This window comes from Fukomys damarensis, unplaced genomic scaffold (assembly GCF_012274545.1).
Source record: "Fukomys damarensis isolate Sample0158 unplaced genomic scaffold, DMR_v1.0_HiC HiC_scaffold_16, whole genome shotgun sequence".
In the NCBI taxonomy this organism is placed as follows: domain Eukaryota; kingdom Metazoa; phylum Chordata; class Mammalia; order Rodentia; family Bathyergidae; genus Fukomys; species Fukomys damarensis.
In genome coordinates this window covers 50,852,203-50,865,637 of record NW_022900928.1, presented here as the reverse complement: position 1 = coordinate 50,865,637, position 13,435 = coordinate 50,852,203, and the positions used below count along the sequence as shown (strand labels likewise).

The 13,435-nt window shown below is 36.2% G+C and overlaps 1 protein-coding gene across 4 annotated transcripts in view; it reads left to right on the top strand.

Moving 5' to 3' along the window:
- Trpc6 (transient receptor potential cation channel subfamily C member 6) overlaps window positions 1-13,435 on the top strand; it is a 123,178-nt gene that overhangs the window by 73,647 nt on the left and 36,096 nt on the right. For all 4 annotated transcript variants that reach the window (XM_010642037.2, XM_033764298.1, XM_033764299.1 and 1 more), the window contains exons 2-3: window positions 1,603-2,377; window positions 12,167-12,349. In XM_010642037.2, the coding sequence (XP_010640339.1) occupies window positions 1,603-2,377; window positions 12,167-12,349 (958 nt within the window). The remainder of the gene's footprint in view (window positions 1-1,602; window positions 2,378-12,166; window positions 12,350-13,435) is intronic.

Sequence of the window (13,435 nt, the reverse complement as noted above, 5' to 3'; positions counted from 1 at the left end):
TTATCTGAAGACCCAATTTAGACAATATTACTACCATACATTTGGCTGTTGGCTCTTCATTTCACTTTTTAAATTCACATAAAATATCAGTTTTATTGTCTTTGAAGACCTCTGACAGCTAGATGAATCACAGGTGGATGAAAATCTGTGAAAAATATTTGTGAATATGGCAGCATACTCCAAATTCCATGGAGAATTAAATCTATCTGTGAGTTGATGAAATTTATTAAGTGTTTTTCTTTGATGACATAACACTACCACCAACAACACTGCCTGGAAATTTGGCATCAAGATGGATAAGACCTAGAAGGAAAAGCTATTAAGACTCTCTAGACCTGGCAATATTGGGCAACACTGGAGGGGATGGCTTTGGATGAGGGCTTTGGATGCCATTTGAGCATTCATACAGGAAGTACATGACAGTCTTTAAAGAGGCATGACATTTGGAATATTTATAAAGAGAAGAAACAATACTCATTGCCATGCATTTGTCCTTAACAGCCACCTTCTTAACCTGGCCCTCCCTCATTTCTTTCTGCAAGAACTTGTCCTGCTTTGGGTTTCCACTTAGTGGCAGTGATAAGATTTGAACCTCTAATTTGAATTAAAGACTTTCAAGCTCAAAAAAGGCCTAAACGCAGAAAGATATGAATCAATGGAGAATAAAATCCCCCGCACTGAAGCATTTTGATTAAAGGAGAAACACTTAATTGGTTATCACACATTGATGGGCAGGCCACATTTTCACCACTGTCTGTATCACAGAAGTGTTCCTTCCCACCTGGCATCTTGATCACTTTTCCTTTTCAAGTTTGCAGTGACTTTGAGGGTGACAGAGCTCAAGCTTTAATTGTCCCTGTTAATGCACCCTCTCTCTTAGCATCTGGTAGTTCTACTGGAGAAAGTTCTCCATCTGCCTACAACCCCATCTCACTTTCCCAGAACATAGTCACCTGGCTCCTACTCATTGTTCCATTTTCAATATACCATTTTTTCTCAGAAGCTGGGTTAGGTGCTTCTGCTATAGGCTTCTCATGACAACTAAAGAGCTGATAACAGGGAAATGTGTTGATCGACCCTTTCTCTCTTTAGACTAGAAGTGTTGAAGGGCTGAAGAGTACCTATTTTTCTTTTACCATTTATTTCCTGGGCCCGCTATAGTGCCTAGACAAATATTGGAGGGACTCAACAAATATTGATGACTTGAATGAATTTGTTGTTCCTACTTTAAAAAAAAATTCCACACCATCATATTGGTGACTGATTATGCATAGGAGAGTTAGAATTTTCTAAGTCTGTATCATATGTAGTTGAGAAGCACATGTTAACTTCTGTGTAAATGGTTCAGAAAAGGTATGGCAATTGCCAGAGTCTCCACCCCACAGTGCAATGTTAAAGCCTATAAACTGCTTAGCTTTCTTAAAGGAGAAGTTCTTAGAATCCATTAGCAAATAATTGCATCTTCACTTTATAATACAGGAAGTCTAGAGGTGGTGAGACAAAGTCTAATATACTGAGAAATCATTAGGCAAATGGCAGGTCATTTTGGCACACTAACATGCTCCTAATATGATTTCTTCACAATCCTTCTCTTTATTGCAGCCGGGGCACTGACAACAGACTAACTCACCGGCGGCAGACAGTTCTTCGTGAGAAGGGGAGGAGGTTGGCTAATCGAGGACCCGCATACATGTTTAACGATCACTCAACAAGCCTATCTATCGAAGAGGAACGCTTTTTAGATGCAGCTGAATATGGAAACATCCCAGTGGTGCGGAAAATGTTAGAAGAGTGCCTCTCCCTCAATGTGAACTGTGTGGATTACATGGGCCAGAATGCCCTGCAGTTGGCAGTGGCCAATGAGCACCTGGAGATTACAGAGATTCTTCTCAAGAAAGAAAACCTCTCTCGGGTTGGAGATGCTTTGCTTCTAGCTATCAGTAAAGGTTATGTCCGGATTGTAGAAGCAATTCTTAGTCATCCAGCTTTTGCTGAAGGCAAAAGGTTAGCAACAAGCCCTAGCCAGTCTGAACTACAGCAAGATGATTTTTACGCCTATGATGAGGATGGGACCCGGTTCTCTCACGATGTGACTCCAATCATTCTGGCTGCCCATTGCCAAGAATATGAAATTGTTCACACTCTCCTGAGGAAAGGTGCACGGATTGAACGGCCTCATGATTATTTCTGCAAGTGCAGTGAATGTAACCAGAAACAAAAGCACGACTCCTTTAGTCACTCCAGATCTAGGATTAATGCCTATAAGGGCCTGGCAAGTCCAGCTTACCTGTCATTGTCTAGTGAAGATCCAGTCATGACAGCTTTAGAACTTAGCAATGAGCTGGCAGTGCTGGCCAACATTGAGAAAGAGTTCAAGGTAGGTCACTAACACTAGGGGGGGTTTCACCTTTTGCAAGCCAAAGTCAAGTTGTTTACAACTTCTGTGATGTGCTAGTTACCATAGATACTTGGTAATTGCATATTTCTATCCAATAAGCTTCTTATAATTATTGTAGTAAAAGTTGTCATTTAATGATAATTTATCTACCAGACATTTTTCACTTATTGTGTCCAGTCCTTATTACAACCTTAAGCAAATGTTAGTTTTTATTCAGATAGAGAAATGGAGGCATAGGAAGGTTAAGTAAAGCTCAAGTTAAACAGTTCATAAATGAATCAGCTGGGATCAGAATCCAAGTATGCTGTACACAAAGATAACAGTTTTTTCTCCTATAAAACATGGTTCTGTATTCACAGCACAGTGATAAATGCTGTTGATCAGAAGCACAGATAACTTAAGGAAGTCACAGTTTGAACTGAGAGACAAATGCATACATGAATAAATATGATATAAAACAAGATGAAACTACTAGGTAGAGCTATAAGCAATGTGCTACGGAGATTCAAGAAAGCAGTATATAATTCCTGTTTGTTAGGATGTGGCAAATTTACATGTGAGTTGGCATTTCAACTATTTCAATATGACTAAATGAGTAGAATTTTGGGAGGCAGAGAATGAGAGAAAATATACTTTAAATCACAATAAGAGCAAATGCAAGTGCTTACAGATTTGAATGAAGTAGGCATTGGAGAGAACCTTAAGGAGTCTCGTAAAATGCACCTGGAGATAAGTTGTGTTAGATGCTGCCATTGTCTGTGTGGCCTGTGCTGCATTTGGAGAGGATGAGAGCTCAGAGTTTTAGCTCATGAGCACCTCCACAAACACTTGGAAACTCCCTGCAGGAGCCCTCTGATCTGTCTGGGAGTGTTCACCATATTCTACAGTTGTCATTATTTTTGATGTACCTTTCTCTTTTAGTATACTATTTATGACTTGGCATCAGGTCTGATTCATCAAGTACAATATTTATCAAAATAAATAATGACCTGACTTTTCTCTATTCTATATGCTGTGAGAAAGTTTGTCTCTGTGTTCCACACCTTGGGAGATCGCAGTTTAAATCTCTCCTGGACAGCTTCATGGTACTGAAAAAGTGGTGTTATGCCTCACCTTGGGACATTATGAATCCATCTGTCCTCAGGTTCTCTCTCTTCAGGGAGAGAAGGGGAAAGCAAAAAGCTACCTAAAGTCTCAGTACATGTTTGGTTCCTGGCACAGAGGCTGCCTGGCAGCTAAGAGTGCCAGACAAACAAATGGTCCTCTCCAAGTCCATTTCAGACTCTTTTCTACTTCTCTCGGGACTTCTAGGACTTAGAGATTCAGAGAACTAACACTATGCAGTATTTTGGAAATCTAATCCATTCATTTTTGTAATTAATATTAATTTTTATGTGATTTCACTGCTTAGGTTTCAGTTTTTCTCTTTGTTATCATATCATTACACATTTCTCCAATCACTAAAGATTATTGCATTCTTTACTTGTTTCATTCATTTGCTTACCCCTGTATTACCTGAGGATGGAGATGTGGGACAAAACACAAAGTCTGTCCAGGTACTAATCCTGCCGTAAGTAGTGTATGATGTCATGGGAGAGAGAAGACATGGGTGTAGTAACTCCACTATTGAGTGTGACCTCACTGAGTGAGGAGTGGCCAGTGGTACTATAATGGCTGAGATGTGGAGCACCCCTCAAGGCCTCATGTGTGGGTGGATTAACACAGCTGAATGTGCTGTTAAATGGGGTCTGGATCAAAGAGGCAGGGCACTGGGGGCCTGGCTTCCCCGGCTCCTTCCTTCTCCCTCTGCTTCCTGACTGCCACGATGTGATCAGCTTTCCTCTGCTAGGTTCCCTCTGCCATGGCGTTTCTGCTTTGGAGACAGCTGACCACTGAAGCTGCCTGCCAAAATTAATCTCTCTAAGCAGTGGGTGTCAGGTGTTGTATCTCAGTAACAAGGAAAGTGACTAAGACAGGCTGCGATGTAGGAAGCGTAACATTTAACCTAGGTGTGTACTACTCATTGTCCCGAAATGCATTTCAAAATGTGAAGGGCCCCACAGGCTTGACGGTTTGGAGATCTGACACCCGTCATTTGTTCATCACACATCTTTCCTGCTCAGGGAGGTGTGATGTGTGTGGCTTAGGCACTTTTGCTGCATTTGTTCTCATTCTGTTAGTTTCACTGTCATTAGCAGTTCCCTAGATAGTCGAAGTGTGAAGTCTTTATGGTAATGTAAGGGCAAAACAGCTCTCTCAAAACACAAATCTCTTTAGTTATGCATTATTCTCAATGTCTTTTTAAAACCAGTCTCAAAAATAAAATTTTATTTACTGCTATAAAAGGGTAGCAGATTAAAGGATGTTTTAAAAAGTATACCCAGAACTTGATAATCAGCAGTTTTTCTGACAAGAAACCAAATTTAAAAGGTCCTTATATTGCACCAAGAGAAAAGGACAGTTTGTGGCTTTATTTATTTATTTACTTACTTTTGTTACTATCTTTTATTAGCACATTCACAGTACATAATGATTACATTTATTGTGGAGGAGTTGGCTTTAGACATTATGTTTTTTTATTTGCCAGCTATCAGGCTTTAAAATAAATCTTATTGGGTCAGGGATTTAGCTCAATGTTTCTGCCACCTGTCTCGCAAGCTCAAGGACCCGAGTTCGATCCCTGGTACCAAAAAAATAAATAAATAAAATAAATAAATAGATAAATAAATAAATAAATAAATCTTACATTGTCCCAAACCAGTTTGGGCAGCAGAGGTGGGGACATCCTCATATGAAGGAGAGCTGCCATGGGTTTGGAGTGTCAGCTCTTAGGGAGGCGACAGTCTTCCACTATCCATGCTGTTGTGACTGTAAATCCGTCCCCAGCAGCCCATGTCCCCAGCAGCCCAGCCTCAGTTTACAAAAGGAGGTAGCCTGACAGGGCTAGAGAAGCTAATGTCTTCAAGGTGAGCTCTCCTGCTAGGTCTTCAGCTTCTACTCTTCAAAAATAACTCCTTTTTTATTAGTTTGAAACAATATATAGCTGTGTTAGAAACTAGCAATATAAAAATGAAGAAAGTTTCAAAAAATAATTCTGAATTTTGCTACAGAGGAATAAATACTGCTACATTACAAACATGCTGCTGGCTTTTTAAATCTTTCTTTCTTTTTAAATAGTCAAGCTTCCAGGAATTTCAGGAAATAGAATTCTTAGAGGTTTAGCCAGCGCAGACCTGGTGGGTCTCACGGGACCTGAGCGACTGTGGATGCCACAGGGTACCTTCTTACCTATGTTCTTCAAATTCTTTTGCTTCCTTTGTTCAGTTTAAAATTGATATCTATTTTTTGTTTTCTAAATTTAAAGCAAGATTTCTGCACATTGTTCACATAGCCATTTAGACATAGAACTCTTAAATTGCTCCTTCACATATGTGCAAGGGTGTCACAATGCTGTAATGATTCAGTGGCCACCAGGAGCTATTTTAAATGTAACTGAATGAACTTCTTTCACATTCAAAGTAGCCACATCTTCCGTTTTGCTCCTTGAACTTGTATTTCCACTTCAATGCCCTCCACAAGTATGATTCCTAAAGTAATAGTGTCTTATTGGTCTTACTGTAAAATTTTTCATAATCATCTACATAATTCAAACCCTATATGTGTAAATAAAAACACACATATAGAAGACATACATGCATATGAAATTTTATAATTTATTTCCTGTTCTAGGTACCTATTATTAGCACATTTGATCAAAACTACATAAATTACACAAAATAACAAATATATGCCGATTTTGATAAGTAAATTTTAACACAATAATATAAAATTCTTATTGGGAATGCATTTTTGTTGTCATTAACCATGTTGACACTTTGTATTTGATGGAAAAAAAACACATTTATGGACATCTTAAAGCTACTTGGTATGGCAGCCTGCATTTTAGTCTTTGCTAATAGGATATGGAAATTGTTGAAGATTTTATGAAATAAAATTATAAGTGGATTAATTGAAGTTGGAATACACATCTCTTGACATAATTTGATAGCTATAATAACGTATTGCATACACTGAATCTGAGAAATTATGTAAGGGTATTATTCATGTTTTTTTTGTTTTGGGGTTTTTTTTTTTGTTTGTTTTGTTTTGTTTTGTTTGTACCAGGGATTGGACTCTGTACCTTGCGCTTATGAGGAAGGTGTGGTGCCGCTGAGCTAAATCGCTGGCCCTTATTCATGGTTTGTAACAAGTGCTCTGTGAAAGCTCTGAGTCCTGGAATAATTTCAAGTCAAATTGAAAAGAGTTATCCTCATTAAACTTTTATGCCTTGCTCATTTGGAATGCTTTTCCTTTCTAGCTAATGCTTTGTCCAAAAGATGAGTATTAAGAATAGTTTAAAAGAAATCACAGTCCTTTACATATATGAGTCCCCCTTAACTGCAGGTGATATGTTCTGAGAGTCTCATGGGATGCCTGAATCTATGAATAGCACCTCCTTATTCCCCCCAAATTGTCAAAGAACACACCCCTCCTATTGTATAAAGGAATAAAATAACTTTTTTCAAGAAATCAGTTTTAGGAAAGGTGAGGATTTGGAGACTGGTTCCCTTAAAATTATCAGTGATTTACAAATCCTTAGGAAGTCTTTATGTACCTCCACTTGAAGACAATTAGTCTATCTTATGACTACTAGAGAGTTTTCATGGTGGTTTTGTAAGCTCCAATGTATCATCACTTCTCAAAGCTTCTTCCACATTCTCCCTTTCTGTAATAACCCAGTCTATCATCAAAAGGGACCAAGAAAGTTGCTTTGGAGTTTCTCAGGCAATTTTAGCTTTGAGCCTAAAATCTACCTTCTAATTGCTTTGTTGCTCTTATTACTAGGACCACAGCTGACTCCAAAAAGAGGTGACAGCATATCACAACAGAGAAATGTAACATTTAAATGGAGCCATAGGAACAAGGAGAAAACCAATATGCTTTGGAGAGTTGTAGACTTTTAAAGAGGATGAGGAAAAAAACTGATTCAAAAGACTTTTAGCTTTATTGTTATTTCAAATTAGCTAAAATTTAGAATTTTAAGTATTTTCACTACAAAGAAATGATAAATGTTTGAGGTAATAGATCTGCTCATTACCCAGATATTATCATTGTACAAGGTATGAATGTATTGAAACATATTTATTCCATATATATGCACAAATTGTGTTAATTAAAAATAACATAAAATTTTAAAAATTAATAAAAGTTTTTTGCTCAAGTTGAATTTTTATATTGAATATTTATCAATGGTTTTAGGCTTTAGTAGTATGAGACCTCAGCCACATTGAATGTAATATTGGGTTAGGCCTAACTTTGGCAACAAATACATTACTAAATAAAACATAGACACCTAGAACTTTTAGTGGTTTTGATGCCTAAGAAGTATGTAGCACAAAACTCCTTTCTTCTCTTCTTAACTCAAGTCTAAACTCGGTTCAGAGATGACAAATGAAAAAGGGAAGAGATCAATCCTTTTAGTATCTCTATATGTCCCTACAATTCATACCTCTAAACACTCTTTTGAACTGAATTTTCCTTTTGCATTGTAGTAACACAAATTTTTTTCATTTTATTCTTCCCTAATTTTTTCTTTTTTATGTTTATTATTTATTTACTTATTTTTGGTACTGGGGATCAATTTGGGTCCTTGTGCTTGTGAGGCATGCGCCGCAACCACTGAGTTAAATCCCCAGCCCCATGTTTATTTTTTACTAGTACATGTTTGCCATACATAATGTTTACATCTCCCTTAGGGAGCAGGTACATGTATTTAGCTTGTTCTTTTCACTGTCCTTCCCACCCCCCCCTCTCTCTCCCACTCCCTGCATCTGTAGGTCCCCTTCCCTTTGAAAAAGATCTAAATCCCTGTTTCCTATTGTCTTTTATTTTGCCAAAATCACTTCTTTTGTAGAGCAAGGGTGGTTCCTATCTCTGTCATTCTGGATAAATAGCTCTACTGGAGCATTTCCAGCTTCTTCACAGCTTTCTCCCGTCTGTGTATTGACAGGCACATGGCCCTCCAGGTGCTTCTGTGCCTGACTTAGAGAGGATTATGCAGAAACCCCTGCCGCATCTCTTTCTAAACTGTTGCTATGTTTTGGTGTATGATGTTCAAAAGTGTCTGACACTGCTTGCAGGATAAATACCCTTCAAGAAACCGGTGGAAAGTGGTGGAATTGAAGAGTAGTTTTTGTTAGCAGGAAGGTGGTGTGACTGTGACATAGCTTGCAGGGTGACAAAGGCTGTCACTTCACACAAGGAGAACCACAGCATTGCGAGAACAGGACTGATTTCCTGGCCAAAGAAGAGGAAATGTAGCTTTGTGGAAGCTTTATGAATTGTTCTAGGACTAAATGATTTACACTTTTAGCTGTCCAATACATTGATACTTAAGCTTTCCAGAATTAGGAGAAGGTAAGAAAATGAAGCAATCTTTCAAATATCGTATAGTTGATAAGTAGCAGAGCAGGAATTCAAATCTAGGTGTGTTTTTCACCTAACCATATTCCTTTCTTTATGCCAGTCAACAAAATTTGCTGATTGCCTACTGTGTACCTCACACCATGCTAGGCTGTAAGGACAGGCGATTTGTATCTATTCAAGAGATGCAGATGTGTAAACAAATAATTGCAGTGAAATAGTATGTGCCTGTGTGTTCTTGCCTCTGAATTTCCTATCACAGTTTGAAATGGATGAGTAGAGAAAATCTCATCCTGGCAGAATTTTAGGCCTATGAAAAGACACAGAGAGGGAAATTAAGTGTTTCTATCTGTTTTATGAGAGTCCCCAGCACCTGAAGTCACTTGTATATCTCTATCCTTGCTCCTTTAACTTTGTAGCTTCAATGGAGCCTTAAATTTCTATGATAAGGAAGAATAAAAGAGTTCCCAAGCACTGCATTAAGTTAAATAAGAAGACATTTTTGATGCTAATCAGTAGCCGAAAGGTTAGTAGTGTCAGATGTATCTTGGAAAATATTTTAAAGTTGGTTTAAAATTCTATTCCATTTCTCACCTTTTCTATAGGGTACTACCTGACCTACTATTATATCCCTCACCACCCCACATAGATGTTCTGTAAATGTTTGCTAGTTATCACCACATCATGTGTGACAGAGCTTGGAGATCATTGTATTATTTAGTGACAATTATTCTGAAGAGCAGGAAAGTCTCAGAGTGATAGTAGGTCCCACTGGCATGACTGGCCTTTCATTACCATCTAGAGAATAATATTCTGTTACTGATCATGCTTTTTGGGCACATAATCCCCTTTTACACAACTTCCATCTTAGTGAGACTGTGGTATCTGTAACAGAACATTTGTTGAAGGAATGCATTTTATCTCCAGTAATTTTTCAGATGAGACCCAGGAATCCCAAGATACTTTAATATTAGTTAGCAAGGCTTTGTGAAGAGTGACTGAGAAGATTTAGATATTGCTTGTGAAATAATAAAAATAATAACAGTAAGAGTTACTATTAATCAGCATTGTTCTTGTCTAGGAACCTGACATGTGTTACCTTGTATAATTTCCACAGCAACTCTAGGAAGAGAGCAATAGTATGACTCTCATTTTACTCATGAGGATTGTGAGGCTTAAAGTGATTAGTCATTTGTAAAAAGTCACATAAACAGCAACCAGACTGGGTCTACTTTCAAAACTAAGTCTGTACTTCCACAAAACCTGCACAGTTGATTTCTGAAAACTAAGCCATCTGATATTTTTGTAATCTATTAATGTCTGTAAAGTAAACTTCATTCTTTATATAGAAAGAAGATCCACAGATTAAAATTAGAGAACATAGTATTTCCTTGATTATGTAAAATCTAATGATTTTAGAATAACCTTGAGAAGAATCATAATTGTAAGTGATTTCTTAAAATTTTTATAGTTTCTATACTCTGTTTTATTAGCTACCAGACATTTCTTTTCAAGTGGGAGATTAATAGGTAACTATCCATTTCTAATTTATTAACAAATGGTGTAGAAATGTGACCCAAATGTAAGATGCAAAATTAAGTCAGCTGGTCAGCTTCACTTTCCTTTCAAGTAACCAAAATCACAGCATTGCATGCTGACTAATAAAGTACCCATCATTTTATTTGAAGTGAGTTGACATGACAATTTGAAAATCTTAAAACATGGAACTTGAAACATTTCCAAATGGGTTCCTATATTGAAAGATGTTTGTTTGTACCTCTCAAAGGAGGTCCTTACTCTTTCTTTTCTTTAAAGAGGTGTTTTTACTTGCAATGTTTTGAGAATTAGCAATGAGTTGGAAAAATTTTTGTTCATATACTAAATACCATACAGCTTCTGACATGACTCTTTCAGTCTATGTTTTTCTATTTCAAAGTGTTGCTCACATTTGAAGGGTCATGTTCTTTCAAAATGACTGATTGATTATATTTGATTATAGCCTTCTTTAGAATTCTAGAGAGCATTGGTTTTGGCTATTATTTTACCTTTAAAAGGACTAAGCATACTTCTAAAATTGAGTTTTGTAAACAAGAGAAGCCATTAAATTTTGTTAGTGCTCCATGGTATCTTATGAATATGTAGAGCTTTTAGGATGGGGAGAAAATTAACTTTGAAACTGCAAAGCTGGCTTTAAGAGCAAACTTTGCCACCTCAGAGAATCTAATTTATTTTTATGTGTAAGATGAGAATAGCATTTGTTCTGATTGCCCCACCCCACTTATTTTAAACATGTAAATAGGAAAGCATTCTACAAAAAAACAGATGAAGTGGCATTATTCTCAAAGGAAGAGAGTTTGAGGCCGAACAGATTTAAGTTTAAAGTGATATTTTAACACTTACTAGCTGTTTGGTTTTGGACACATTATTTACCCTAAATAAGATTATTATAAAGATGAGATATCACCCCCCTGCAATACACTGACTCTAGAGAATAGATTTTCTTGATTAGCACTTAGATGTATGTGATCTAATTTCAATGTAAATAAGTAAAGAAGAAAAAAATATTGGAAAGACCTGAATGAAGATGTGAATAAACATTATATAGTAGAATGATATGAGTTTATGGTAATTTGAATATGATTGTACTCTCTAATTTTCTTAATAAAAATTTAGGTTATTGCAACAAACTAGACAACTCTAACAATAAAAGTATTTTTCATTAAACTCTTTTTTCTCTAAAGGGAACAATCTCTATCTGCAGAGTGTACAGCTTATCTTTTGACCTTGTACTTGACACATAAACTTTCTAAATAATTTGTTAAAACAAATACTTGCTATGTGCTCAGTTTTCTCTAGAACCTTTCCAAATATTCTGGGTTTTCAAGTATCCCAACAGTTTACTAAAATCTTACAAAGATGTATCTAATGAATACTATGCATGTAGCTGATGGAATTATGACTATAAATGATATGATGTATCCAAAGCATGATTATCAGGCTACTTAAAAAAGTTGCTTATTTTCTCTTTTTCTTGAATCAATAGGTGAGTTTGATATAGTACTCTTATTTTAAATAACTTTATGTTTGGGGCAGATTTCATTTTTTGAAGTCTTAAGAAAATTGTAAAGTGATAAAATATTTTAGAGATTTGTCAGCAGGACAGCCGTTGGGATATCAAAAACAATAAAACTAAAATTAGACTTTTTTCTCTTGAAAATTTTTCAGTCCTTTAAGTCTCTGAAAAATTTTGTGTAGCATAGTAAAATGTGATAATTTTTTATTTTGCTTTGTCTCTCTTTTTTTTAGAATGACTACAAAAAGCTGTCGATGCAGTGCAAAGATTTTGTTGTTGGACTCCTTGATCTCTGCAGAAATACAGAAGAAGTCGAGGCCATTCTGAATGGAAATGTTGAAACATGCCAGCCCGGTGATCAGGGCCGCCCAAATCTCAGCCGTTTAAAACTTGCCATTAAATATGAAGTTAAAAAAGTAAGGTCAGGCAGAAGCCCATTTTAATTATTTCACTGCTTAATGGTGCTAAGGAAGGATAAATCTTGGCATTTTTAGATTGAGCTGAGCTCTTCTAATTAGCAGTTTCTCTATACGAATCATAAGCAGACTATCTAAATGAATCATAAGCGTCTAGTGAGGCATTTAACTTACACTACTTCTCAGTCTTTAAATCTATACTTATTTATACAGAAGATCATAGTGATTGCTACTTTCTTTGACCTAAGTTATGCTATAACCATGACTTTGTATCCACATTATAACGCATTTATTATATGATGAGACCATCACTGTAGCATTTCAGATTCAACACCATTTTCTCATTTTTTAATACTATCCAATTTCAGATTATTGTCTATAATTCCATCTTTAGTTTATTTTAATCCATTGCAGCTGGATCTTAGAGTTTTTTAGTTTCTGTCTTCAATCAGTAGTCCCTACCCTTTTGAGTACTTTCTTGGGGCATACAAGATCTTTACACTTTTTTTCTTTAAGTAGGTTTTTGTTTTTTGTAAGGGTAACCCCTGGTTATATTAAATATTCAAATGGCACAGACATGCTATCTCTCAGTCTGTTATGTTCTTAATGGAGAGTAAACCACTGCGAATGTTTCTCTCCACACATTTGTACTTTGGACACCTTCATGTACCAGCCAATAAGTATCCACTTCATCTGTTCTTATAGAAATTTTTAGTTTTTGTTATTGCTTTTTGTATATTAGATAAATTTATATTTTGTTTTCTATAAATAAAGATAGTTAATAACAATTTATTTAAAATGAGAATTTAAAAATTCTGAAAAACTAAAAAGCAAAGTTACTTTAATAGAGAAAGTTTGGGGCACAAACATAAAAGGAGCTATCGATGGGACAGAACAAGCCATCGAGAAACAGGCCCCTGTATAACTGAGGACTTGGTGTACAATAATTCTGGCATTTTAATTCATACAAGAAAAGCATCTAATTATTTTAGAAAAAATATCTATCCATCTGGGACAGTATAATCCTTACGTCACTCTTTCTAGGTAAAATTATATATATATATATATATATATATATATAAATGT